This window comes from Phalacrocorax carbo, chromosome 2 (assembly GCF_963921805.1).
Source record: "Phalacrocorax carbo chromosome 2, bPhaCar2.1, whole genome shotgun sequence".
Lineage (NCBI taxonomy): Eukaryota > Metazoa > Chordata > Aves > Suliformes > Phalacrocoracidae > Phalacrocorax > Phalacrocorax carbo.
Window position 1 is genome coordinate 95,091,156 of NC_087514.1, and position 27,461 is coordinate 95,118,616.

At 42.3% G+C, this 27,461-nt stretch overlaps 1 protein-coding gene across 2 annotated transcripts; it reads right to left on the reverse strand.

Annotated features, from left to right (window-relative positions):
- Nucleotides 1-170: 170 nt before the first annotated feature.
- Nucleotides 171-23,969, reverse strand: SSR1 (signal sequence receptor subunit 1). Of its 2 annotated transcripts, none has more exons than XM_064443564.1 (8): nt 23,812-23,969; nt 21,521-21,639; nt 19,694-19,781; nt 19,259-19,521; nt 18,370-18,446; nt 17,333-17,411; nt 16,214-16,307; nt 171-1,052 (listed from the first exon to the last, which is right to left on the reverse strand). In XM_064443564.1, the coding sequence occupies exons 1-8, from the start codon at nt 23,894-23,896 to the stop codon at nt 937-939; spliced, it is 921 nt and encodes a 306-aa protein (XP_064299634.1). In that variant the 5' UTR covers nt 23,897-23,969; the 3' UTR covers nt 171-936. The 2 variants fall into 2 exon arrangements, with proteins under 2 accessions (XP_064299634.1, XP_064299635.1); XM_064443565.1 differs by lacking the exon at nt 171-1,052 and adding an exon at nt 12,474-13,584.
- Between the last annotated feature and the right edge of the window lie 3,492 nt (nt 23,970-27,461).

Below are 27,461 nucleotides of genomic sequence, written 5' to 3' on the forward strand. Positions count from 1 at the left end.
CTCCTTTCTCTTCTCTCTCTCCACGAAGGAAGTTTAATCCTAGTGATTTCATCCCATGCAGGAAACAGTAATAAGTGTGTAGAATTCATATTTTTCTAAAGGGAACTTAAAACTGCTGCTACGAATTGTGTACAAGACTGGTTTATGCCACATGAACAGAGAATCACACATTTGTTTTGGTACTTTTATTCCTCTTTTTATTCAGTTGTACAGTACTTCCAAATTCAAAGTAAAAGTTGTTCTGTATCAAACCATCTAAGCAATAAAATGTTATATTTAAAAATTAGAGGTTACAAAATGGACGTGGCTTTTCTTGTGGGTTTGTTGTAACTTGCTTTCAGACTTCTCTGCTAGAGGACGACGTACAAGCTGGAGCTGATCTGTGTAAATAGCATCGCCACTTCTCTTCCTTCACTTGGACAGAGTTTGAGTTGGAGGTGGTTGTTGCACTTTGAAAATTCACGTTCATTTTGACCACCTTCTCCTGGTCATCAAACCATTGCCTACAGTCAAACCAGTGGCTGCTGTTTTCTGGTAGTCGAGCCCCTTTGAAATGGTGCTTTTCTCTCGGTGCAGTTCCTTAACGTAGCAACCGAAGACAGCAGGAGACTACTTCGGTGCTGATTTTCCTGCACGGGCGTTGGGTCGGGGTGCTCTGTCCTTTATTTTTATTAACTGTAGCCCTGTGATCACGTAAGTGAGCGTCCTTCTGGCACTTGGGGTGATATAACAGCGTATCAGTTGTTTTCTGTATAAACGAAGTAGGTTTCTGCCACCACAGTTTTATTTTTACGTAAATGCGTACGGCTATGAGATCTTCAGGATGTGTTTGAAAGCCACGTGCATGTGTCAAAAAAAAAAGAGAAACCCTTTGTTTTAGCTTGTTGGAGCTACCTTAGCTGCATTTTATATGCTTTCCTATAAATAAAATACATTTCACAGGACAGTGAGCCAAAGGATCATCTGAGTTGCGTATCCGGTTCTGGAGGCCAGGGAATCGCAGCGAAGTTGAAGCATCCGCATCTTCCTAAGTCCGGGTGGGATGGTTCTTTCTGGTAGAGAAGCGAACCAGATTCGGAATCAGAGAGACATACCCGGGGGGTAAAGTGGTGCTGTTTTCCTCCCTGTAGCCAGCCTCCCTCCCGTACCTTCGTGACAGAGGTTAAAACTCCCCACGGCACTCTCTGCAGTGAGGACAGGTTAAGAGAAAACCAGTCAGTCGGCCAGCTCTGCCCCCAGCCGAGGGTAACTGATGAAGTGGGGCTCTGTGAGGTACCTCTGGGTGGGCTGAAGGGGTGGAAACAGGATTTCTGAGGGAAGAGACCTGCAGAAAAACACTTTCTTCCCTCTCCGACCCACTGGCCTGAGAAATCGCCCCTCCTCTTGTGAGATGGATGGGAAAACTCACATCCAAAGGGTGTGGGGACCTGTCATGAGGTGTGAAATCAAATGGGATGAGTTTCTGTGGCTAGGAAGTGATTGTGACTAATTACTTACAAAATAGACAACTTAGCAAGCACTTGGTTCTAAGTGGCCGCGGAAGGGTGCAATTTGCGTACCCAACCCTTTTCTCCTTCTGCCTGACTTCGACGGTGACATCACTGAGCTGGGCATTTCCCTGCTCCTCCTGCCTCCGACAGGCAAACCTCCCGCAGGGCAGCTGAACTTCGCTCCTTGTCGGCATTTCCCTCTCCCTCCGCTGCTCCCTCGCTAACTCCTGCGGCAGCAATAGCTAGAGCTGGCCTGAACCATCAGCTTGACAGAGGGGCGGGGAGGTGGTGGTGTCCCCATGTGCCTCCTCCAACTTGCTGCTTCCTTTCCTCGTTCCTTAAAGCTTCTTTTCCCACCATTGTAAAGGTGAAGCCGCAGGTTAATTCGCGACGTGGGTGGCGAGAGCAGCACAGCCCGTGTTGTGGATCTACCTCGCAGCAGTGCCTCGGGTGCGGAGTCCACGCGCTCGCTCCAGAGCATTAAGGTTTGGGGAAGACCTAATCCTCTGCCACTGCGGGGACGCCTTGGCAGGAAGGGGCACCAGGAGGGTAGTTTTTTCTGGACTTGTGGAGTATGAATCTGTGGGCTGTGGACTGTGGGGATGGGCAGGAGAGCTGGTTCGAGAGAGCAGGCTTGGGTGAATGCTGGCTGTCCCGAAGTAGGATATGGAGCCTGGTTGGAGCATCTGTTGCATATTTCCTGACACTGAAATGCAAACTGGTAAAAAGGAATAAAAGTTGGGGTTTTTTTTTTCCCCATTATCCAGCTGTCAGTCACAAAGTACCCAGCATTTGGGGGATAGGAGGGCTGTATACCTACACTTAAATCTTCAGAAAGTGAATACAACGAGAAATGATTTGCTGTTGATATTATTAACATAGTGTTTTGCCCAGTTCTGTTGTAAAAAAAAGTCTTTCTTAGAATTAGATGAGTCACAATCCAACTAGCAAGGAAGGCACGGGACAAAAGTTTACTTGAAAACTTTCCTTGTTCGCAAGTCTCCGGTTTGGGTAATCACACGTGGCTTTTTATTTAGGTAATCTCTTTAGAGATTGGCAGTTGAGATGGGATTGACAACGTCACTTTTGGAAACCCTGAGGGTTGGACTATCTGCAAAAGGGAGACGCAAGACCCCAGCACGGACTAACGGCCACTTTCTGTGCGTCAGTCTAAGAGGCACCATCTTTTCTCATCCACTCTGATAATGCAGGAAAAGAAAAGGACGGAGATAAGCATTTGATTTGATTGCTTAACTGCTGGACTGTGGAAAAATGGACCACCCAGGACTTGGGTACCTGAGCAGCCAACGTCAAGGGAGGAAAGCAAGTAAAACCTGTACAATGCACCAGTATCTTCTGGTGACGTGGGTCACTTGAGCTCTCCAACCTCGGAGCTGTGTGAAGTGCTTTTCCTCCCCAGTCCCTTTCCTTAGCAGTAATTGTAACCACCTGTGCAGGGGAGAGGCTCGCTGCAACAGCAAAACAGGCAATAAGGAAGATGCTGGGGTTTGGTCTCCATCTGTTTAAATAAGGGAAGTGGACGAGCCACATTTTGGCTTGGGGCTTTTGAAAACCTCCTTCAAATCAGCGAGGAGCTGAATGTTTCAGAAAAAAATCATCCAAGGTTTGGGGATGGGGAAAGAAAGTGTGTGGGTGGGAAAAGGTATGTATCTAGCCTGCTAGCGGGATGACATTATTTGGTGAGATCTCTCCATCTGCCTGTGCTGTGGCTGGCCTGGGGTGATGAGCTGTTGCCTGGCTATGTATGTACTGCAGATTGGTAGCAGCGTGTCTCTCTGGTGATCCCTGGACGTTGGGTCCTGGACATGCTCTGGAGTTCCTGGGTTTGGGTTTGGCCTCCAGCCCCACACTGGAGCTGCCCGCCTTGCCCCATGTCTTCGTATGCACACGCAGGCAACAGGGGAAACAAAATATCCAGGAGCCTATTGTAGCCGCTGCGTGGAAACCGGTGACCACTGATACCTGCAGGTTTCCTGCTAGATCACAGGATTTCCCTAGTCCTGGGCAATTAGTGCCATGCTGGATCACAGGATTAGAGAAAATGGAAATATCCCAAAATGACAGGAGGTTCAGCACAGCTGGGATTCCTGAGGCAACACCTCTGCTGAGGAGGTATATGGTCACAGTCTGTTCCTCTGGTTTTGAAGTAAGAATGTTAACAGGAAGCATGTTTTGTTAATGCAGCCCCCTCCAGAGCCTGAAGCGTGTCCTGCAGACACACTGGCACGTTTGAAGCTCTTGGCCTTTCTCAACATGGCCATGCTAGTGTCTTTCTTCATCACCTCAGCTGAGGAGAGTGTTACTGGGAATGCAGTTTTAGGTGATTTAACCCCTTCTCACCAGTCCTGAAAGGACGATTTATACCAAGTAAGCACAAGGTGTTTCTCCTATGCGTTGAGCAGGTGTCAGACACTAGTAGTGTGCGCCCTTGGTCCTATGAAAAGTTACGGACTCACTTGTCCTGCCACGTGCACGATTGCTTGGGACTTACTAGAGGACTGGGGGGCACAGCAGAGAGGATGCCCCGGGGCAGAATTATTTGGTGTTTTAGGATCTAACCAGCTGCACCTCTTCCAAGTGTAAAGGCTGCAAGAAAACCCATGTGCTGCCAGGGCCCATCAGTGGCTTCACCTGGGCAGTGAGGACCATTTAAAGCAAGGGGTGGGGTGAAGGATAGGATGTGGACAAGAATAGTGCTGTGTTTGCATGTTGCTGAAGTGGCAGCAGTGCTGTGTTGTAAAAAGATATTTATTAAATAATTTTTCCATTAAGAGCTCTTTTTTTTCAAAGAAATCAAGTGCGTTGATGCCTGGGAGAAGGACAGTGGTGAGGCAGAGGGGAGTTGGCCCGCTCAAAGGCAGCAGTGACGACACCAGCTGATGGCAGGTTACTGCACAGACTGGGATACCCCACAGATGCAGGAACACTGTTTCTGGCTGTGTGTCACCGCAGGTAAGTGACATGTAATCTGCACACATGTGCCACAGTGTTACTGGGGTGCCTGACCAAGGAAGAAGTTGGCTGAATTCTCAAGGGAACTGAAAACCTTCAGAGTATTCCTAGGTAAGGGGCCAAGATGCCTTCATGTCAGGATGCATCTGAAATAGCCCCATAGAGCTGAAACTAAGTAAAGATGGGGTTGAAGAGCTGAGGCTTTCCAAAAATTCTAGCATTGCCTCCTACTTTAGTTCTCAAGTCCTCTCTCAGCCCAAAAAAGAAACGCGTTCAAAGGAAGCTCGAGTTTTTCGTATGTTAAATACTAGTAAGTGGGAAGCTCCGGCTCACGGAGCCTCGCCGCGTAATGCGGTCGGAAACCTTGTAGCAATCCTCTCGAGTAGCAGGAACTGAAAATAGCTTTCTCCTATGCTGTGCTTGTTGTTTACTTCTCCCGTGCCAGATTCATCTCTGGTTTGGCAGGGAAAACTGCCAGGAGCGTATGAGGAAACTGGATGATGGGCGTTTGGAATACGCTGTTGTGAAAGCGTTTGAACTTTTCTAGGGTCTTTCAGCAAAGGGTTGTGAAGCAGTTTACAAACATCAGTTAATAGGAGGCTGTAAATAAGAGAAATGTTTGCCGGAGAAAAGGCTTTTCATCATGAGAGGCCTGATCTATTTTCATAATCTCAGAGGCAGAGGTTAATGTGGTAAAGGCCACCTCTGCTGTGGGCTGACTTTCCGTTGGTAATTTTTAGCCTCTAACGGCACAGGGAGGGTGGCCACGCTACTCATAAAAATGTGCGAAGGTTAGGACAAAATGTCAGCCGGAGGGGTCGGTGGCTCTGCCGTGATACGGAACAGCAAAGCGTGCCCCTCCGCAGCGAGTACGCAACGAACTGGTCCCGTGTGTGCGAGCGCGCAGGACTAGCAGCCCTTGCCCTCAGCCAAGGAGCAGGTACGGGGATGAGTTACGCTTGGGTAACTAAAGCAATTGGTGTGTTAACCTTTCCTCCCATCTCCCGTTATCTGATTGTACAGAGGATGACAACGGCTTAGATCTGCAACTAGATTTGTAGTTTTACATGAGCCGCATCTGACTTTTAATGTATCTTCACCCAAAGGAAGTATTTGTATTTTATTTTAGGGTGGCGGCAGTCTAGTTGTGACACATGGGCTCACTTTGACAAATAAATATTTCTCCCAGTTGTTTGCAACTCAGGCTTTACCATGTGACCTGTGCTTGGGAATGGAAAAGTGACTGGTTAAAACCTGGCATAAATAAAAAAACATAACCTTTTCTGTTGCCATTTTCCTCTATTTCCACTGAAGTGTAGCCCTACTTGATGCGTGGGGCTCCCAGGTAGCAGCTGGGGCGGAGGGATCTCGTGCGCTGCTGCTGAGCGGGATACAATCCTCATACATTTGCTCACTTTGCTGGTGAGTCCCTGTTGGTGGCAGGATATTTAACACCACTTCATCCATTGCCTTCAAGGTGCTTATGACTAAAGCTTTACAGGCCTCAAGGTTACGTACTATGTCAGGTCCATTACACTCCACAGCTGGAGAAAATCAAAGTATCAAGCTGCCAGTGTGTACACAGCAATCCATGAGAAGGCTGCACCACAACATAGCAAGTTTGACTTTTGATCTCCTGTCTAGATCTTTATCTGCCAGTATCTTTTGGAGTCGAAACCACAGAAGCCTTCTAGCACAGCTACCTGAAACCCAGAATCGGCGCTGACCTGGTTAGAAAAGCTCGCCGGGGTTGTAGGTAAGGGAAAGGAAGGGAGCTGGAGAACTGAGCAACCTGTGCCAAAGTGCGTTACTGCGAGGTGCACAGGGTGCAGAGCCGCGCCCTGCTTTTAATGCATTTAGTTATTACTCTTCAGTGAACGCATCTCAAACAGTTCTGAGGTTTTTTTTTTTTTTCTTCCTGAGCTGAAATATTCTCCTTAGCAGCTGTAAAACACCTGCTTAAAAATGAAGGTACTTAATTTGAACACTTAATTAGAAGTGACAGCAGCTCCTCCCAGGGTCCCTGTGGCAGTGTTTCGCTGATTGGCAGCTTGGGACATTTTGCAGTTTGTCAACAGATCCGTGGCAGCCTGTACTTAGTACTGCTGCAGTGAATCAGTGACATCTATTTTGGTGCAAATCTACAAATTCAGCAAAACAGCAATGACGGGTGATGGCCCTTGGGGATTGTCACGAAAGGAAAACGAGAGTAACCAGAGTGCTGCACCTAACTAAAGGACCAGTAAAGGACACCCAGTGAGGTGCAGAGGGAGTTCAGTCCCAGTGGGACCTCGAGGGAACATCTTGCCCTGTATGAGCACGGAATGACGCTACGACTGATGTCAGTGATAGTTCTGGCTGTGTGACTGCAACTGGTACCTCATCCTTGTCACACCTTTCAGCCAGGGGCAGTGGCACTAGGATGCAGCAGTACCCCAGCCTCTCAGATTGCTACTAACATCAGAAAGGGGATGGTCCTGGTGTAGCATGGTTTTTAAAATACAAGCTAAATCCTATTTCATTTGGGTTTTCTTTTTGAAAGGCTGCTGTTCCTGTGGTGCCTGATGGCAAGATGTGCCTCCCACATTTCAGCTTGCTTATAGTAGCAACCTGTTAGTGTCTCACAGCTGGCAATGACATTTTGCCCAACCAATCCTAACAAAGAACCAGCATTAACAAAGTCTTAAAAACTGGCTCTGAGGAAAATATAACGCACTTCATAATCAAGTTTCTTAGGGTATTTACACTTGCTTCTAATTATAACCTGTTGTTTTGGTGACAATGCTTGACATACTGTATGTGATAGTCATCAGATACTATTTAAATTCTAGCTTTTCCTTTCTAACAGAAACCTGCAAGAGTTATTTTTAGACTCTCCTGCTTCCTGTGTAGATTTCTGCTGAGGAAAACTGTTCTTTCTTTTCTGTCTCTCTTGGAGGCTTGCTGGTGGATGTGCCAGTGGAAGCTGGGATCCAGCATGCTGTCATGGCAAGGCCCTGTGCGCAACTTGCTTCTGTAGTGCTGTGGATTCAGGCACATGCAAGGAAGCATCCTTAAGTGTTCTGGATGGGCTGGACTCCGATTCAGCTTTCACGGAAAAGTATTTCAGCTGAAGAGAGAATGCAGACCTATTTGTGCCTGAACATGGTCAAGGTGTGCATGGAGCTAAAAGGCCCACCTGAAGTTAGATTAAACTGCAGGAAGCCTCGCTGAGGAGCCTAGGACCAGGAAAGCAGCTGACAAAGAGGCAGCATATATGCAGCATCACTATTATCCCTGCTTCTGCAACACCTTAGGCTGACCCTAGAGGTGCCTATAGCCCTGGCTTTGGAAGCAAATACAAGACACTAGCATTTACAGCTTTTCAGAGTTTAAGTTTCACAGTATCAATTATTAAAAGCACAGAAGAATGCAGCGCTTAGACTTACTTCAGTGACAAAGACATAAGCATTCTTTGCTAAGAAAAGCCAGACACAGTTGCTCTCACCCATCCATTTAGGTGCTGCTCTTTGAGAAGGAACTAAAGCTCTCTTATGCTTGTCTCTTAGAAGAAGCAGCTGTCACTGGCTTGGGAGATCCCTCAGCTGGCATCTTCTGGTATTACTGGCTGTGGTTATTTCCATCTAGTGAACCTCAGGTTGTACGTTATCTTCAGGGTAAATGCTTTAATCACATATGGTCCACAAACGCTGCTTCATCTAAGTGAAAACTATGCTGCCTAGCTCCACCCAGGCCCTGTGTGGCAGGTCTGTATCTGTCTTACTAGATTACACACGGAGGTTGCCTTGGAAATGTCTCTTGTTCAGACACATGTATGGCTACATAGGTTAACTCCCAAGTATTCTCTTCACTATGTGAAAGACTCCACTCTTAAAGAAACTGTAACTTATGTGAATTTAAGCAGCACAGGGAAAACTCAGTTACAGCAGGACAAGCTGGGGTTTCAATATAAGATGAACAGACCAAAAGTGATCAGGAAAGACAGGTTAAGTTTCAGTTTTCTACCACCAGTTAAGGGACTGGAATGTTGTAATGCTGACACTTTACTGCATCTTTCTTAATATGAGTTTATAGTCAAGACTACCAACATGAGGGGAAAAGAAAGATACTACAGAAATTAGACTGCAGTGACCACCTTCAAAAGCACAGAGACCAATATGAAGTCTCAAAAATCCACTATGATCTTTCTAGTGAAAAATTAGGTAGACTTCAAATTTGAGAGTTATTTCTATGTTCTTTGGGAGTTAAAAATGCATCTTAACATATCTGCTTTTAACTCTTCCCTTATTTATCCATGGATGTAGTTCACAAATACAGAAGCCTGAGCATCCTTTATTTTAAGCCACTTATGCTTTTTTCAGCTCTTTCCCAGCAAGTCTTACCTTCTGTTTGGACACAGTACACCTGCTTGAACTGCTGCTTCCAAGATCACTGCCTGGATATTGTTTGCTTGGTCAGACAATGGCATGCCCTTTAAAGCTATAGGGATTTGGCCTTGTTACAACCTTGTGCTTCAGGTTTAAGCATCTTAACAGAACCTTTTGATGCTGTCCACAGTTTAACAATAGGTTATTCTTTCTGGAAAGATAGGGACTATGGCTCAGTTTTAACAGATCAGGATTCAAGAATTTACTGAACACTTTCCCAGGGCCCTCCCTTATTCTGATAAGGTACTTTAAGATTAATCTTAGTCCATTATCCAAAACATCACAGAATACTTCCTTGCCATTATTCCCATTCCAAACACACTGGTAGAAAAGTAGCTTTTTAATAATAGCATGTTTTCACTCTTTGCATATTTCCTACTACAGGTTGCTTATCAAGAAAAAGAGCACCAGCATACCACTCAGGCTTTTTGGTGCCATACTCATGCTTTATTAAAAAAAAAAACAACCTACACAATGCTAAGAGAAAAAAAAACCAAGTTTACAAAAACCTGCAGCCATTTTCAAGAGATCTGATCTCACTTATAAATGAAAGTCAGCAGGTAAGAAAGTAAATGTTAATTTAACATTTCAGTTGCAGTACATCATCTGAACTTAATCATCCAAAACAGTCATTCTTAAACTGACTGTTGATTGTATCTACACAAACAAACATCTACAATCACCTGATTAAAAACATTCCCTGGGAAAATTTAAAGAGAAATGGAAAAGTGTCAATGTTATTTAGCCCAGCTATAAACTCTTGCAGAAACTGAAAGGTCTTTCTGGCTTTGCTCTCTTCACGTTAAATGCAGTTCCTCTGTGTATTTAAGTCTTGGTGTAAAGCTGCTAAATTCTCTTCAGTGAGGGGATTAAACTGATACAACATGAATCTATGTAGTTACCATCAAGTTATACAAGTGCTATGTCTTACAATCTCCACAGAATTGTATTGTGCAAGTCTCAAGTAACTTCAAAACATTCCTGAAACAGCCCTTGTCACCCCTATGAGGTAGGTACTGTCCTTCCTTTGGAGAAGAAAGGAGAACATACTCTTAACTGCTGCTCAGTACATCAGGCACACTTAAGAACAGGACAGCCAGCCTCCATTAGTATTTGACTTTCCTGCTGCTTCCCCAAATTCAGAGCTTTCAGTTGGAACATCTTGTTTTGCACCATGCATTCCATGAATGAACAGTGAGTGATGCTTTTGATTATATCCACTCCAAGGTAAGGAAGATGTTCAGCATAACTCTCTTGAAACAAGCAGAAGCACTGCCATCACTAGTCTGCTCCATTGCTCTCCATAGCCTATAGCTTAATTATTTTGTACATGAAGAATAAAGATGATACTGACAGCATCCACTCTTTCTCAGAAAATATGATACTAGAAAAAAATGAACTGGTGTCACAAAGCAGACAACATACTGACGGCTACAAGTATCACATGTAGCTAATTAATGCTTTGCTACCACTGTAGACATGAACTCTAAAGCAGTTTCTTAATGACTCTATAAGTCAGTAAGTCCTTACAGTTTTTTTAATCAGTTAAGGAGCCATGAGAAAGGAATTAAGTGGTCCTTCACACTAAGGCTATAGCTTATTTGTGACCCAAAACCATTTTAGCATCTTTTATTAATTAGGAAGAAACCCCACTCCACATAATCTTTCACAGTCCTTGCTCCTCTTCTCATAACCTCACATGAGCAGTTTTGTGGTAGGATAGTAAGCTTACTGAAAACTAGGCTGGTAAGAATGCCAGATTATACAAATGCCTGTGCTACCACACAGAAAGGGGCGGCATAGGCAGAATTGCCACTTGTTCCATCTTAAAGTCAATGAAACTATACCCTGCTCAGGTGATAATGATATCCAATAACATACCTGCAACACTGTGCTATTTGTACATATTTATAAATTAAGTAGGAAATTCAAGTACCAAAACAGAAGTTAACGAACAGGATAAAGCAACAACTACATTATCCCATGAAGAAGCCTGAATGTAGTAGACTGACTGGCTTATTCACTAGAAATAATGTAAGAGATGCCCAAGTTCAATTACCACTGCACACTGGAATGTTATTGCTAAATTTCAACTACAGCAAACTAATCAGAAACAAGGAACTCAGAACTGTTCATTTATCACAAACGGTAGCTGACTGCCAACCACAGTTCTTATGAGCTGCTTCTGGCTGAGAAAGCTACTCCGAGCCACCACAGTGAATACCAAGTCCCATGATCAGAAAGACAGCTTTGGTACCACTGAGGAGTTTCCCATTGCTTGCTCCTATGCAAGTTGCTAAACTGTCTCTTCGCTTCTTTTATGCTTAAGCACTTGGATATTATCCACTGACTGCAGAGAGGAAAGCTAAAACTTTCAGATACCTACTTCTAACAGTACTTCAGTCCTTCAGCTTAAGTCCCGGTCAGTGTAAGATTCTAAACTTGCCAATCAGTAAGGGCTAAACTAATTAGCTGAACAAATAAAACTAGGATACTACAAGTCAGTGTCCTCTGTTCTGATCCTTTGTCTTTTTTCCTGGAGTACTCCTGTATCTAGAGCAGCTCTCATCATCAGCCCCCTTCCTATCCTGGCAAATTAGAGTATACAATTTAAGATTGCCAATTACCAGAAGGTGGAGAAAAAAAGTCTCTTGGTGTCAGGTTAGAGACATAATCCAAGAGAGGGTACTTAGAAGTTCAGTACATCAGGTGCTGCAACAGCTACAGGGCTTTAGTATACAAAGCACTGAATACATAATCACTTCATTGAATCAATGCAAGCTTGAATATAAGCCCATCAACCTACTACAGCAGCAGATTACATCACTAAAGGCAAAGTTGTTCCATACAATTTCAGTGGCAATACCTCTTATGAAGGTCACTCAACTGTTTGCTTGAGTGAGTTGTATGACAATTCAGCAACCTTAAATATTACAAGTCTTCTGCCTGGGCTAGCTATATCATCAGGAAGTTGAACAAAGCATCCTTAGGGTTGCTTTTCCTATTATCTTTTCCATAGCAGGATAGTTAAGAACATCTTCATGGTTCATTCTGGCAAAGCATACAGTAAACAGTGCCAGTACAGGTAGTTTCAGAGCTTGGACGCTTCAAACACACTGTGACATGATTTGCAAGTATTGCTCAGCATTCATTGACTCAGGAGCTCAGTCCCTGCGGAGCAAGTGTAGAGCTAAGAACACTTTCACATGTGGGGATCAGGAAGGGGAAGAAAAGAAGAAAACAGAGGTCTCATATCAATGCCTCCTCCTCCTGAACTAAACAAGCTTCCAGACAACCTTCAGACACAGGAAGAGATGCAGCTGAGATGAAAACAAATCAAGCCTTGTCCAAGTGCCTGGATGGGAGCAAACTGACACCCTGCGTTACCTGCTCTTTTTACTATCAGTTAAATTTCTGGATGTAATGGGTGTGGATCAATACCTCAGTACCTGCGACAAAAGAAAATCCCATTTTGATTGCATATAGCTTCTCTGCTTTAGTACTGAACTAGCATGGAGTTAATAATGGATATGCATCTCTGTTACTAGTAGGAAAAACAAGGTGATAACAACTCAGACCAATGTATTGACCAGAGGAAAGAAGTTTGATATTTAAAAACTGCAAAGGGTGAATTAAATAGTTTTCCATTTAAGAAGATTCGAAGCCAACAGTTTCTCAAATTCAGTTTCAAGTGTGTACAGTAAATGCAGAAGTCTCTGCCCCATGTAAAGCTTTTCTTAAAGTCCACATTTTGATACACATGACATTCTAGCTTTTGTGAGAGGACTAAGAACTTAATGGGAAGTTGTTCTGGCTTATTCAATAATTTCTTGAGTAAACATTGCAGAGCTGCCACTATAATCAGAATACCTAAGCTGCTGGCACGACTCAATATTGACCATTTAACAAGTTGGGTATAAAAAAAAAGTAGTAATACCAATTCAGCACACAAATTCCATGCTTTACAAGTTCTGCTGCTGTGTAAGAGTTTTCCTAACATTTATGCAGGTAAGGTCAGATTTTTAGGTCACTGCATGCCCAGATCAAAACAGCAGCAAAATATCTACCACTACAAGCAGCTATACCCAATTGTGCCTTTAGAACGCAAACTATGCGGAAGTCTAGATGATCAGTGCCTTGGCACCAAAATAGGACCACACACACAAACTTCAGTGTGTGCACACTGTAGAGAATAAACTTACCTACCGAAAAAGAAAAATGCATACAGATTCTGATACAGACATGATACAATCAAGACAGATTTAAGTCACCAGACATTCAGATTAGGGGGAGGAGAAAAATCCTTTAAAGACAGTGTACAGATGACAAGCCAGCATTACAAAAGAACTCTAAAGGCACATTTCAGGTAACATGGTTCTGTTAAGACCAACTGCTTACACACGCAGGCACAAATCTTAATGGCTACCTCCTCCCCCCACCCCCAAAAATTAACAAAAAAAAGAGAAGTGCATTTTCAGTAACATTAACACCATTCAGTTAATCTGTTCAGTCCAAATGTATAGGAGTATTTTCCTGATGGTGATATGGATTCTCTGCACTACTCCAATCCAAAAAAACCCAAACAGGCAGGATTAGTAAAGGTTCAACTGTTGTACTAGTTAACATTTACTCATCAGAGCCCACTGATCTCTTCTGTGCCCTCTTGTAGGGCAACCTCCTCGGTGAAGCTTTATCTAGATTAAAAAAGGGAAAAAAAGAGATAGTTGCATGAATTGCTTCAGCTACTTCAGATTATGTCGTATGACCATATATTTTTCTCTCTCCCAAACACAAGCCAAACTGCCCTTCTAGTGCAATGCATCACCACAGAGAAGCCAGTTCAGACAACTTGTTAAGGCTTTTTAACTACTAGCATCCTAAATAGAAGGTAACAAAAAAGCATGTTCCTATTCTGTAACATGCAACTCCAGGGTGAGGGTTGTTCAATTCGACAGTTATGAAAATAAAAAAGCCAAAACTGAACCCCACACCACCTCCTGATGAAACTGCATGCTCTGCTGTTCAGAAAAGTTTCACATTCAGTAATTACACTTTTAGAAAGTTAATTAATTATTTTGACCATTACGCATTTGAGTTTACCTGCCTGAAGAATACATGATTGACCCTCTTTTAAATACCTTTGTCTGGCATGAAATATTTCCACATTTATACAAAATAAGAAGTGTTTTGCTTGTGAAAACACATGGTTTGAGGAAGCATCCACATTTCACTATGAAGATGTCCCTGTGTAATTGGATAACCCATACAGGGAAGCCACCCAGCTTTAGCTCTATGATCACTGGAAGCCAGAAGCATCATCCTACATTTAACACTGACAGGCCTACAGTTGTCCCCTACAATGATGGTCCTTACATAAGTAGAATTTCAATCCTTGTAACATTGTAGAGAAGCTACAGTGCTTTGTATTAAGTGCTAAAGTGATTGCTAAGTGGATCTGTTGACTTAAAAACGCACATTTTCTTAAACAGAACTATCTCCAATAATTTCACTGTTTAGAGTATGTGCAAACACAAGGAACAGCCATCATGACATTACAAGCCAATCAGTACAGTATGAGGTGTCCTTCTATAATAAGATGGTCAAGAACCTCTGAGGATCTTGAAGGCCATGTATTTCAAGAGATTCTAGTGTAGAGTTTTAATTAGAACTAACCTGGAGTTAAAGAAAACCACAATTAAGGACAAAACCATCATTTTTTCCTAGACTTTGGGTATTAAGATATGAGTACCTATTTAACGTAAAAACAGGATGGGGGATAGGACCCAAACATTGCCAGCATATGAGCCCATTTAAAGACAGCTTGTTCTTTGGGAAAATATAGCATTTAGAGCTTCAGTCTTTCTTACTAGATTGAGGCTTTTCAAGTTCCTGTGTCTAGATTTTATACTATCATTCTTGTGTCTTACAGAATGACAGTGTACAAGCAAGCTTACATTTTTAGAGGTAAACCACCAGTCTTTATACCCAAGTACAGTTAAAAAGGGTAAAGGAATCAAAAAAGTGAAGTCATCAACTCCTGGCACAACTTCGTATCAGAGCTGAGGCCTCTAGCCCTCTACACTGAATAAAGCTCAGAATATGCTTATTTCATCAAAACAGGAGTCTTTTTCAAGTGAAGGTATTGCCTGCAAGAGGTTTTCAAAGCACTTCTCTTGTCTAGGATATGCTTTAAGTGAAGCTCTCTCACCTCACACCAGCCAATGCTACTGGCAGAAGAATTCACCAAGGATAAAGACAACCCAGGAAGATAAACCTGTCTGTTATACTGTTATACCCAAGGCTGAGGTTTGTTTCTCACTGAAACAAGATGTGCTCAGCCACTGGTCATGATTGCTCCTCCACCTCCCTCATGTAACATCAGCTTGATGCTACACCAAGGTAGCAGGGAAGGCAAGATACGCATCTGCATTTTGGATAAAGGGTTCTGGTGGAAGTGTTAGAGGAACCAGTACTTCAGCAATATATATTCTACTGAAACTATGTTACTACAATATAACCACAAATAATATATCCACACACATTTATAACACATAAAACAAATTTATATGTATATAAAATGTGGTTGCCTGCATCTGTTCTGTAACCTTTCACTGCTCATGCTACATCACCAATCACTGCATGCAGGAAGCTGCACTTCTATCCATGCCTAATTATCACATGGACAACACATTAAGCACTTCCAGTCTTTACACCACCAGTGTGCCTCACCTCTTCTACTCTGCACTGAAGCCACAGGAAAGCAAAACAGAAGAAACAGCAAGAGAAGTTAGAAATATCCACAAACACACAAATGGTTTAAAGAAATCAGATACTGGGTTTACTGTTGGCATTTCAGATATCAATTAGAACTTAGTCATTTTGGACTTGTGAAGGACATTAATACCAAGTCTTAATGTGGCTTTAGTTAATACACACTTCTAATGCTTACTTAAAACTTCAGTCTATAGGCAAGTTTCCAAACAACTTACAGAAACTTTGAGATGACAGATATTTTCTCCTATTTAAACCTCCCTTGTGATCCAGGTTTTGGGTAGAGATTTTATACTGTTGAAAAAGAGTCTACAGAACAAATTGAAAAAGTCACCAATAGTCATTATTGTATCAACCAGTGAGTTTGTTCTACATAAGTATAGGCCGCTAATGTAATAGTCTAATCATTAAGCACAGTGCTTTAGACAATTTTTTACTCCCTAGAAGAGATGCATGCTGTTCTGAGAAATTGGTATCAGCAACTCATTCAGTTACAACTAATTGATTTAGTAAGTTGGTTACGCTCTAGTTTGTGGAAGGCAGACTACTCACTTATTTGATTTAAAGTTTCCTGGGGAATCCAGCTCATATCAACATCATTCTGATTCGACGTTCCCATCTCTACTTTCTGTACTGGTCTTTTCCTCTGAAAATTCAAGAAAAAAGTTTTTTCTTTCCATGAAGTTTTGAAAGCACAAGTATTGGAAATAACTAGTAATGCTATATTTAATGAATTGCAATTATTTCACTAAGACACAAACTTAAGGCAAGTCCATGTATGAAGCTGTCTTTGTAGCTTTGCTTTAACTACCTTTACCATTAGCAGTTCATCCACCTAAGCTTGGCATTACCACTTCTAATGCCTTGCAATACTTATTCCACACAAAGATACCAAGATTTCACACATGCCTGGGCAAGTTCATTATACCTGTTATAAAAAATGGCTGACGATTAATTAAACGCTGTGATTACCTGTTTCATTATACTTTTGTCAGATTAGCACAATGTTCTCTTATGCCACCTTGCAAAACATATCTCTAAGTACAATAATCATTCCATACTTCTTCCCAAGGGAAGCTACTTCAAAAGTATCGTAAACCAGACTGCACAAAGACATAACCTATGCGTTGCATGCAGATGTGACTGAAGCTTTCAACAGCTTTTACTTGCCAGACCACTTACACAAACCAACCCTCAGCTGTTATAGCACTATAAATGGAATCCAGAAGGCCCTAATCAACATTATGGCAAAGCACTGATAAGAACTAAATAAAGGACTAGGCAGCTGTTTTCCCCAATGTTTGGCCTAGATTAAACTAGCAGACAGAAACAGACAGCATGGGGAAAGTCTACCCAGCAAGTATTGAATCAGTAGCTGCACACATCCAGTGACTGGAAGGTATCAACACTTCCAATTCAACCACTCCAGTGTGGTGCCAAAGAGCAGACCCAGAGAGGATTAGGTAAGCAATCTAAAGGTCTCCAATTACAAACATTTTTTTTAAAAACCCTTTGGTTTTCCCAGTAATCTTCAAGGTCTCTGTTCTAAAAGTAAGTCTTCTGAAGTTCTACCTGTACCATCATCTGCCAGAGGTAATTACTGAATTGCTTTCTTTTCATATCAATATGGTCTTGCAATAACAAGTACACAGAGAAAAACACACTACCCACCTTCCTAGATTCTAGTAACTGATGTAGGCCAACAATGACAAGTAGACCAAGTCCAGCGAGGAACATGTACATGAAGATCCTTTAAAAAACAGTTTAAGAAACCATTAACTAAAAAAATAATTTAAGTATTTAAGAGAGCTTACACAGAGGCATAGAAACTAAGCCTAGCTTTGGCCATATGCCCACTTGAGCTTTCCCAAGAACTTTTTTTGGGAGGGGGGGGTGGGGGGGTGGAGGGGAAAAAATGAATATGAATCTGAAACTGAAGTGCTAATAAATATTAATTATTCTGACTTCAGTTTCAGACACTAATCCTAAATTTAACAGAACATTTGAAAAATGCTGTATAAGCTGGGAAACTGATATAAGCAGTTAATGAAATTTAGTAAGTGCAAGAACTCTTGCAGTATCATGTTTCAAGACGTTGGGTCACAGGTAACATTTACATTTGTGGCAGCTTTAACCACTTGCAAAGCCCTTAATCTCTTATATGCTTTTAGTACACTACTACAAAGCAAGTACTGCTAGGATACTAATTTATTGGCAACAGATCTTTGAGAGGCCTTGCTTATCTTGCTCTGTGTTCCAGTTAGAATTCTACCTATGGAAACAATTTTTTAAACCTATGCATTTTGGTTTGTTTTGAAGAATTCTACCTGAAATACCTATTGCTACTTGCAAGAGGTAAACATACATTATATGTAAAAACTAATTTGGGGAGCAGGTAGGAGTTTACAGATAAAGAATCTGTTTTAAGTTTAACATCTGAACTCAGGTTTATGATGAAGTTATGGAGTTAAATTACAGAATAGACTTAATTGAACATCCCTGTTTTAGGATAATAATCTACTCACAGGACATTAATTCAAACTAGTTCTAATAATTTGAATTCTTTTGAGAACTCCTTTATCACCATCAGCAAAACACAGCAGACCTAACATTCAGTAAAACTAAGATACAATAACTGTTCTCATTGGCACCAATAACAACCTGTTCTACCAGTATACCAACTAAATTTGAATCTCCAGCCTCCTTACGTTTCTCCATCCAGCCCATCTTCTTTCTCAATAATTGTAACAGTTTGATTGAAGACAGCATCTTGAAACACATTGCCCTATAACAGAGTTTCCATATAACATTTTTAATTCATTTCTCAAACACATATGCAAATGTTTATCTTTTTCCATGTTCTTAGAAAATACTATACAAGTAACTCCTGCTCAAGACTTGATTATAATCGGTGCGAGTTTGACTCAACACATAAGAGCGCAAATATTCTGGTGCAATTACGAAGAACAGTCTTGATATTAGCCGGAAAGTCACACCTAGCCTTAAATATGTCATGTCCTGTAACATGAGATATTAGATACTAAGGGTTCTTATTAGAAGAATCAAAACACAAATGGTACAGAAGCCTTTTAAACTTTGACCTGCACTAAAAAGGAAAAGAATCTCCTATTTTAATCCCCATTTATGCTTTTGGATAGTCTTCCTCCAGATTGCAACTACTGGCCATTTTTCTGCTTGAAGTCAAGTCTACAGATGGGACTCAAGTTGATAGTTAAGTCTGTTAGCAAAGCCCAACTTGAAAAACACAGTGAAATTTAAGTTATCCTGAAGAAAACTTTAGTTTTTAGGGTTTTTTGGTTTGTTTTTTGTTAAAAGCGCCCACTACTACACAGTTCAAAGGCATTCTAGTTTCCACTGCTGACTTAACTAAGTCTAACATATGCAGAACTAAGCTGACATGGGTGTCTATTGTGAAACACGTAGGCAGTCGCTTACTGTGCTTATGTATCTACTGATTTGCTGAAAAACCACAAAGGCATTCACTTTCTGAAGAGGCCGTAACTTGACTAAGCAGTTCCTTCCTCACGTTTCCACATCAACTAGAAAGATTGATATGAATTACAACATCAGGCTTACATTTACATCTCTGTAGTTGAGATTGATAACTAGTCCAAAAGGACGGCCACCCATTGGCTCAGCAGGGATGAAAGAGTACTCAAACGTGGCTTGTCTTTGTGGTGGAACAACTGTATTCAGTGGGAGAGCTGTGAAGTTCTGGATATAAAACTGGTAGTCTTGAGGATACCGGAAAGAAGCATCAAGAGACTCAACAATGAAATCCTCTGTACCCTTATTGGTGAAGCCCACCAAAAATTTTACAATGTTGTTCGCTGGGAAGTCTAAAACACACACAAAAAAATATACAACCATTAGAAGCTTCATACACCACACCTAGCCTGTTTCTAAACAGAATGTCTAGAACAGATTTTTTTTTTTACAGCTTCACTGTTTTATGCACACTGATACAGTCTAAGCAACAGTAAAGATGGTAGATTAACACAGGACTCTTACCTTCACCTTTCACAAATAAGATGGTTGTATCAGCACTAGGTGAAGCTTTAGGTTCTCCTGACAAGTCTTCTTCCTCTTTTTCTTCTGTCTAAGACAAGAGACTTTTTGAAAAAATCCTATAATGAACAGTGAAGCAAAGACCATGCTTGTTTCATGAGAATCCCATGTGTCAAAGCATGCAACAATGGCCATTATTAGTATCAATTCCTGCTGCTGCAGCATTAGCAGCACTTAGTCTATTCTTCCTCTAGATTTAATTAGCATCATTTTTAGCACTTATCCTTCTACTTGTTATATCAGAAGGAGTGACTAATCTGAACTGTATTTAGCTGTATTGAAAGGTTTATAATCAGAAAGCAACAGTAAGGTCTCTGTTTGGGGGTGGAAGGAAAAGCATAGAAACTAAGTGTTCACACCTAAGCTATTTCTATTTAGAAAACAAGTATTTTCAAAATTTGTAGGCAACCATAAGGCAAATGGGAGTTGCTTTCACTACAGAGGAAGTGTTTATAGAGGCTTTCTATTCAGTTTTAATTAGTTAAGTGTTCTGTATGGCTGGAAATGGTTAGACAGTTGGAACTAAGCGAGTTCATGGATTCACTTGTTCAAGCTCACCTTTGCAATGATTCAGTTTTTAATTTGGCAAATGCAAGCATTAAGGGCTTATTTACCACATGGTGATCACAGGATCACCACCTCCCCCACCAAATAAAACAAGGCTGACCCCATTTTGAACTGTCTGAACTGAGTTAGATGATTTGATTTCACTGCTTTAACAATCACATGAAGCACTGGATAGCCTACTGGATCAGTCGTACATGTACCACCACCTAGGGAAGCCGTGAACCAGAGCTGAGCACCTAGCCTCTTGATTTCAAGAGGCTATGCAAAACTATCTTCTATTTCAGTGACAAATGAAAGAAACTGCCTAAGTGTAGTGTTTTGCACCTGAGTCATAGACTATTTACTAAAACCAAATCAATCCAAAAGGTTATTCAATAATGTTCTGTCAGTACTGAATACCTAGCATACCTTCTACCACTTAGCAAAGCTGGTCAACCATAAGCTCAGTAAAAGTCTAATAGAATCAAAGAGCAGTTTACCATGTCTCCATTTTTATTATGTACATCATCTCCTCCTAAGTATGTCCCAAACTTTCTTATTTTACACCAGAAATGTGAGAAATTTTTGTACCAATTTATGTATGCTAAGCATTACCAAGCCTCATACTCTACTGCTACAAGCAGATCACATAACTCCATAAAATATTTCACTTTGTCAAGCTGAAGTAAGTGACCCTGAACAGCAATAAGGCCACTGGCTTAACAGGCATACCCTGCAACAAGTGTCAGAGACTAGGAATGTCTTAAGTGTAAACAGGCTGCAAAAACAGGTTATCACAATTAATACTGAGCTAAACTAAGAACTAAGATTCTGTTGCCCCTTGAAAAATCAACAGCAGAGAAGGCAGATGAAGTATATCCCCATACCCCAACATCATTCTCAGTTTACTGAGATGCAGCTTAAGCTGGAAAAGAACTACAAGGGGCTCCTATGAAAATCTGGTTCTCTCACATAGTATTCTTTTTTTGTCAATTACAGCTATGGTAGTCAGAAATCAGGCTGTCCCCGCATGTTTTTTCAACTGGCAATTCAGGAAGAAAAGATAAATCCTCTGAAACTTCAAATTGAACCCAAGTTTAACTGGGGACTTGGAAACAGCTATTTGGAAATAGCAATGTTATTAAGCACATATATCTAAACTATCTAGCTTCAAGCACTTCTGGTCCAATTCATACTTGTGAAGTAATACTCATGTACAATTACCAAGTCTGTTGGCTCATCTTCTTCGACTTCAGCTTCATCATCTTCATCTTCAACTACAGTATCTTCCACAGCTTCCTCATCTTCTGTAGCATCTTGAGCTGCAACTAGCAAACCTGAACCTACCAAAAAAAAATGCAAATACAAGACTTCTTAATGTTCAGTTAATCAACAGAAAACTGACACTGTAGTACAATTTTCAAACTAACATTTGAAGAACTTCTTAAAAACCTGTCAAATACATTTTGAAGCCTCAGTTGCAAAAGCCTCACATGCAAATGATGGTCTGTGTTGATCTTTCAGCCTTTTTCCTTCTCTAACAACCTTCTGAACTACTTACTTATGTGCCAGTAAGTTCAAAACCAAAAAGTCTACAGCTGGATGACAAGAAGTTCAACATTCACACAGCAATGCTTAAATTTGCAGAAGGCAACCAACTTGCCTTAAAAGCTATTGTTTAATTTTTGAAAATATCCATGTATGAAAACATTTTAATTTTTCTGTCATTACACATGTGAAAATAAAAAGAGATTGCTATTGCCTGGAAATTAATTCAGTAAGTACTGTTTCTGCTAAGACTAGTAAGTTTAATACATTACTTCTCATATCTACATGTAGTGTATGTCTACTATACATACACTATGTATTTATATATATGATATCTAATATTTTGTAAATGATTAGCATGTTCTTTCCATCTGCTGGTATCAGATCACTACACTTTCACAGGTAGCTAGAAAGTTATTATTTTTGCACTTATTTTCATTCAAGTTTTAAAACACAGTAAAAATACTTTTTAATGTGACCTCCTCAGTATCATATGCTACTGTATTCATATGTTCAACAGAACCACAACACCAGTCAGAAAAGAAACCTGATCTAGAGCACAGCTCCAGCGCAAGGCTCCAAGACAAGCATAATATGATAGTTCATTGCCTCTCTGCTTTTATGGAGCCGAGCTTCATACATGCAAACATGGGGCAGAGATATTACAATATCTAATTGTTGTTGATTTACAGTTGTTAATTGGCCAATACAAGTATTGGACACGGGACAAAGTTCTGTTTGCCGTTTAAAGCACATGCAGGCTAGCTAAGAGCTTTTAAAACATATAGAAAACTACATATTTTTCTTTTAATGAAGCTAATGTCTTCTAAAAATGAAAGAGTAGGAATGAATGGATAACTGATTTAGTCAAGCCTGAAACGTTCTAATTGCCATAAGTACACATTTAAAACAAATATTTAAAAACTTTCACGAGGAATAAGAATCCCTGAGCAGAACAAGAATATCTAAGGACTTCTGGATTGTCAGTCAGATCTAGGAAAAGCAAATACAACCCCTTCTCTCAACTGTCTTTAAGAAGGTACACTCAAAGACTTTTGCTCAACCACGTGCAATATCTCGCCGAAGACTAACCACAGCGATTTTATTTGCCGAAGTTTTAAACTTGTAAGTCTACAATTATTTTTTTTTTAATCAAAACCTTTGCACCTGAGGAGGGCACAGGCACACGGAACTGCGCTAGCACGTTCTCCGAGGCCTCTCGTTGAGAGCCTTTTCAATGGATGTCAGAGCGGTGATGATGTGGCAGCAGCGGGAGGAGAGCTGCCGGCCGCGGGAAGGAGCGGCGGCACCGCGTGTGCCGCGGCCCGCTGGGAGCGCCGGGCGAGGCGGCTGCCCTACCGTCCTTCCAGGCTTCGCACCGGACCGGCAACTTTCATCACGTGAACCAGATAACGCTATAATGTAAACTGGGGCCAGGGCTCGGCGGCGTGAAGGACGCTTTGGGGCGGGGGAGAATGGGGCAGGCGAGGTGTGCAGGCAGACTGGCAGCCAGCGCATCTGCTACCCATCCACTGCACAGGCCAGCGCCGATAGCGGGAGCAGAGACACAAAACCTCCTCAAAATGAGGAGTTTTGGGTTGCCTTTTTTTTTTTGAGCGGGACAGCGGCGCCCCGCCTCACACCGCGGGAGAGGCGGGAGGCCAGAGTCCGGCCCTGCCCGGAGGAGCCGGCACCGCCGGAGCGCCCGCGAGGGGAGCCCTCGAATGGGGGGCCCGCGGTGGGAGCACGGCCGGGACACCCCTCGCGCCCCCAACAGGAGCGGAGCCAAGCACCGAAGCCCCGGTGGCGGCCCCCGAGCGCGGGGAGGGCTCCGAGCCGATACCACCCGCCCATGGCACTGCGATAAACGATCGGCGCCCGCTGCCTCCTTCCCCTCAGCAGGAGGGCCGCGAAGGGACCGGCCATTCCCCCTCCCCCGGGCAGCCGCTCGCCTCCCCGCTACTCACCTGGGCCACCGCGGGCACCCCCGAGGAGCAGAGCGGCGGGGAAGACGAGCAGTACGAGCACCAGCAGCTGCGATAGACACCTCATGGCGGCGACCCCAACACCCCTCACCACACCGCTGCCCCCTGACTAAATGGCGGCCGCCTCCATCCGGGGCCGCGCGCGCCGCGCCGCGCCCCGCCCCGCGCGCCGCCGCAGCGGACGTGGCTCCGCCGGGGAGGAGGCAAGGCAGTCACGTGAGCGTAATACACGTCGGCCCCCTCCGCCGGCCCTCCAGCGCGCATGCGCGCCACCGCCCACCGCTCCTCGGGAGGGGGTCACCTTCCTTCAGTAGGCAGCGCGCATGCGTGGGGTTTCGCGCGCTGCCACCCTCATTTGCTCCCCGCCCGGGGCTGTGGTGAGTGGTGGTTGGGTAGCCCGGCCTGGAGGACTTGAATCCTCTCCTCTGTGGGAAGCGCTGCCCGTGGCTGCATAGGGTGGCTGTTGGGACCGTCCCGGGTGGGCGTGGGAGGACAGGGCCGCTTCGTTGCCGGCGTCCTCCGGCGCCTGGCACCGTGAGAGGCCGTGCTGTGGCCTCGGGCTGCTTGTGATGGGGCGATGCTGGTCGTGTCACAGAATCACAGACTGGTAGGGGTTGGAAGGGACCTCTGGAGATCATCTCCTCCAACCCTCCTGCTTGAGGAGGCACACCTAGAGCAGGGGGCACAGGACTGCGTCCAGATGGGTTTTAAATGCCTCCAGGGAAGGAGATTCCACAACCTCTCTGGGCAGCCTGTGCCACTGCTCTGTCACCCTCACAGGAAAGTTTTTTCTCATATTGAGGTGGAACTTTCTGTGTTCCAACTTGTGCCCATTGCCCCTTGTCCTGTCATTGGGCACCACTGAAAAGCGTCCAGCCCCATCCTCTTGACACCCTCCCTTTAGCTATTTGTAAGTATTGATAAGATCTGTCCCTTGGTTTTTAGGCTGAACAAACCCAGGTCTCTCAGCCTTGCCTTAACCTACTGTGAGGGGAGGAGTACAGTCCTACGTGTGAGGATTGGGGTTTATTTTTGCAGAGTAGACTAACATACCTCTGGAAGGATCAAGGATAAAGTGTATCACTGAAACAGGTGCTATCAAAATCTCACGATTCTGCATTGCTTTAAAACTACTGCTTCAGAGTCTTATATTTGATGGCTTAACAGAAAAAGTTTCCATAAGTGTGATAGGCAATGTGTATGAAAGTTATATATTACCTTAATCTCACTGGATCTTTTTTTAAATTAAATGTAAGGCATATTAAGATCGAAAGCCTTCCCAAATCCCACAATCAAAATATTCAGTGAAAATACCAAGGCCAAAACCAGCCCCCAAGCTTTCTCTTTTCTCCCACAGTTAATTTGGCATTTGCATATAGGGTACAATGAAAGGTGAGTAGTGTTAAGTCACATTCCATATCTTGAGGTAACTATTTGTCCCTTGTGTGTATGCAGCTTGCTGTGATGGCAATGGTAAATGTAGTCTTAAGTCTTTAGTCTTTCATTTTCCACATTATTTTCATTAATTTGATTCTGAACCTACCAATTACAGAAAAAAAAATTCAAAAGTTACCTTTCTAGCTAAGATTTATCTCAATCATATTTTTAACATGCTGAAACACAGTTAAGTATTATTGACTGAAGATGAAGTGTGATTATGAAAACTGAAGAGCATCCATTGCTACTGATGAAAGTATTTCTAATCAGATAATAGCCACCCAAAGGTATTTATTACCTTTTTTTTTTTTCAAAGGTCTTAAATTTGTTTAACATAATAATCTTTGGCCAAACACATTTGATTTAACCTAATCATGGTTTGGTTGTTTTGTGGGGTTTTTTCAGTTTGTTGGGGGGTGGGGGGTGGAAGGGGGTTGGGGGGAAAAGCAGCCAAATATTTTTTTCTTGAGGGAGGTAAAAGAATACTAGCATGCTGTAGGAAGTTTTCTGTTTAGCACTGTAGGATCCGAAACATTCTGTGTCTTCTAAGCAGTACGTACTTTATGTGCTACTTTTCCATCCGAGCTAACTGAGCCTGATGTTACTAATTAGTCTGTGTGGTGCTCTTGCTGAGTTTGCAGGTGGTGGGGGCACAGAAGAGTGTTAACTAACAGTGTGTGTGAAAATAATTGAGATACCTTGACTAGCTTTAGCAAAGCACTGAGCCCAGACCAACTGCAATATTAAACCTGTGTCTAAAAGCCTATTAGGCTGCAGTTCTTTTGGGCTAAGTACTTTACTCATATTAAACAATTTATAATCTGAAATAAAAGACTGTATGAATAACTGAAGCAAGTTGCAGAGATATTTTTTTTTTTGCACAGACTGCTCTGTATGTGTATCCACAGACATAACAAAATAAGTGTTGGCAATAATTGCCATTATTGTAACTTTCGGATTTGACATACCTTACATCAGATGCGGATTCTGAGAAGACTGGTGTTCACACTGTCCATGGGAATTCTGCATGTGGTCACAGTTATGTACAAGCATTGTATCCTTGCATTTAAGAAAAGCTTTTCAGTTAGACATTACAGGTAAAACTCTTTCTAGGAAAAATGCCTTCAGTTTCATAAGCATTAAAATTTGTGGACTAAAATAAAGTTCACCTCTTGTTTCCAGTTTCCGTTTTGAACTTCTTAAATGATTCTCCCAGATGTGTGTTTCATTTTCTAAGATACCAGCCAAAGGCAAATAGTTTAGGTACATATAGAGAGACTTATTATTTCTGCATTGATACTTGCTTTTGACATGGCAAAGTGTTTAAGAATCGATTGGACTGCCTCTTCAGCATTTACTCAGCAGCTTCTGTGAGAGATAGATTCAGCAAAGCACTTCTGGGAGCACTGTCACACATACGGCCCTAACCTCTTGTCTGCTTCCTGTTTCTCAGTTGTGGAAGGTGTGTTGGGACGTCTCAGAAAAAAGCCAGCTGAAACATAATCTGGCTAGGACAGGGATCTTGTTTGTAATGTAGAGGGAAATTTTGTTGGTAAAATCAGGAGGTTCACTTTTTCACATGGTCCCTGAGTTTTCTTGGAATTTTACGTACTAGCAAGAAGTATTTTTTTTTCTCAGTTATTTTTCTCAGGACTTTGCTACAGCTGTCCGTACCTTGCAGTGCCACCGTATGCTAAGACCTGCGCTACTTCCCCATTCTCTTCAGGTTCAGGTCATTACAATAGTTTTGATGAGTAACCGCCCTAATCCAGTGTGCACCGAAGAGGTAGCTCATTGTTTTTGCTGAGACTTTTCACGGGCTCACAGATAAGACCAATTTTTCTGCTTTTCAGAAAGTGTCAGAAGCTGTAAAATTTTGTTATAATAGTTAGTAATTTCATAAACTTCTATATTTTGTAGTGACTGCTGAAATCAGAAGAGATAATACTATACTTCCAAGATAATTGTATCAAGGATTATCTCTTCATTACTCTTTGTAGTTTAGAGAAGTAATTCTATGGATATGGAATTCTAAGAATTTTTCCTATTAATTTCTGTAGTACTTTTCAAAATGCCAAACAGTTACTATATTTGGCAGTTATTAATGATTCCAGTGAGAATCTCCCGCTTGGACCTATCAAGGTATTGTTATTCTCTCTTATCACTCATTATAACTCTGAGGGATCAACTTGAAA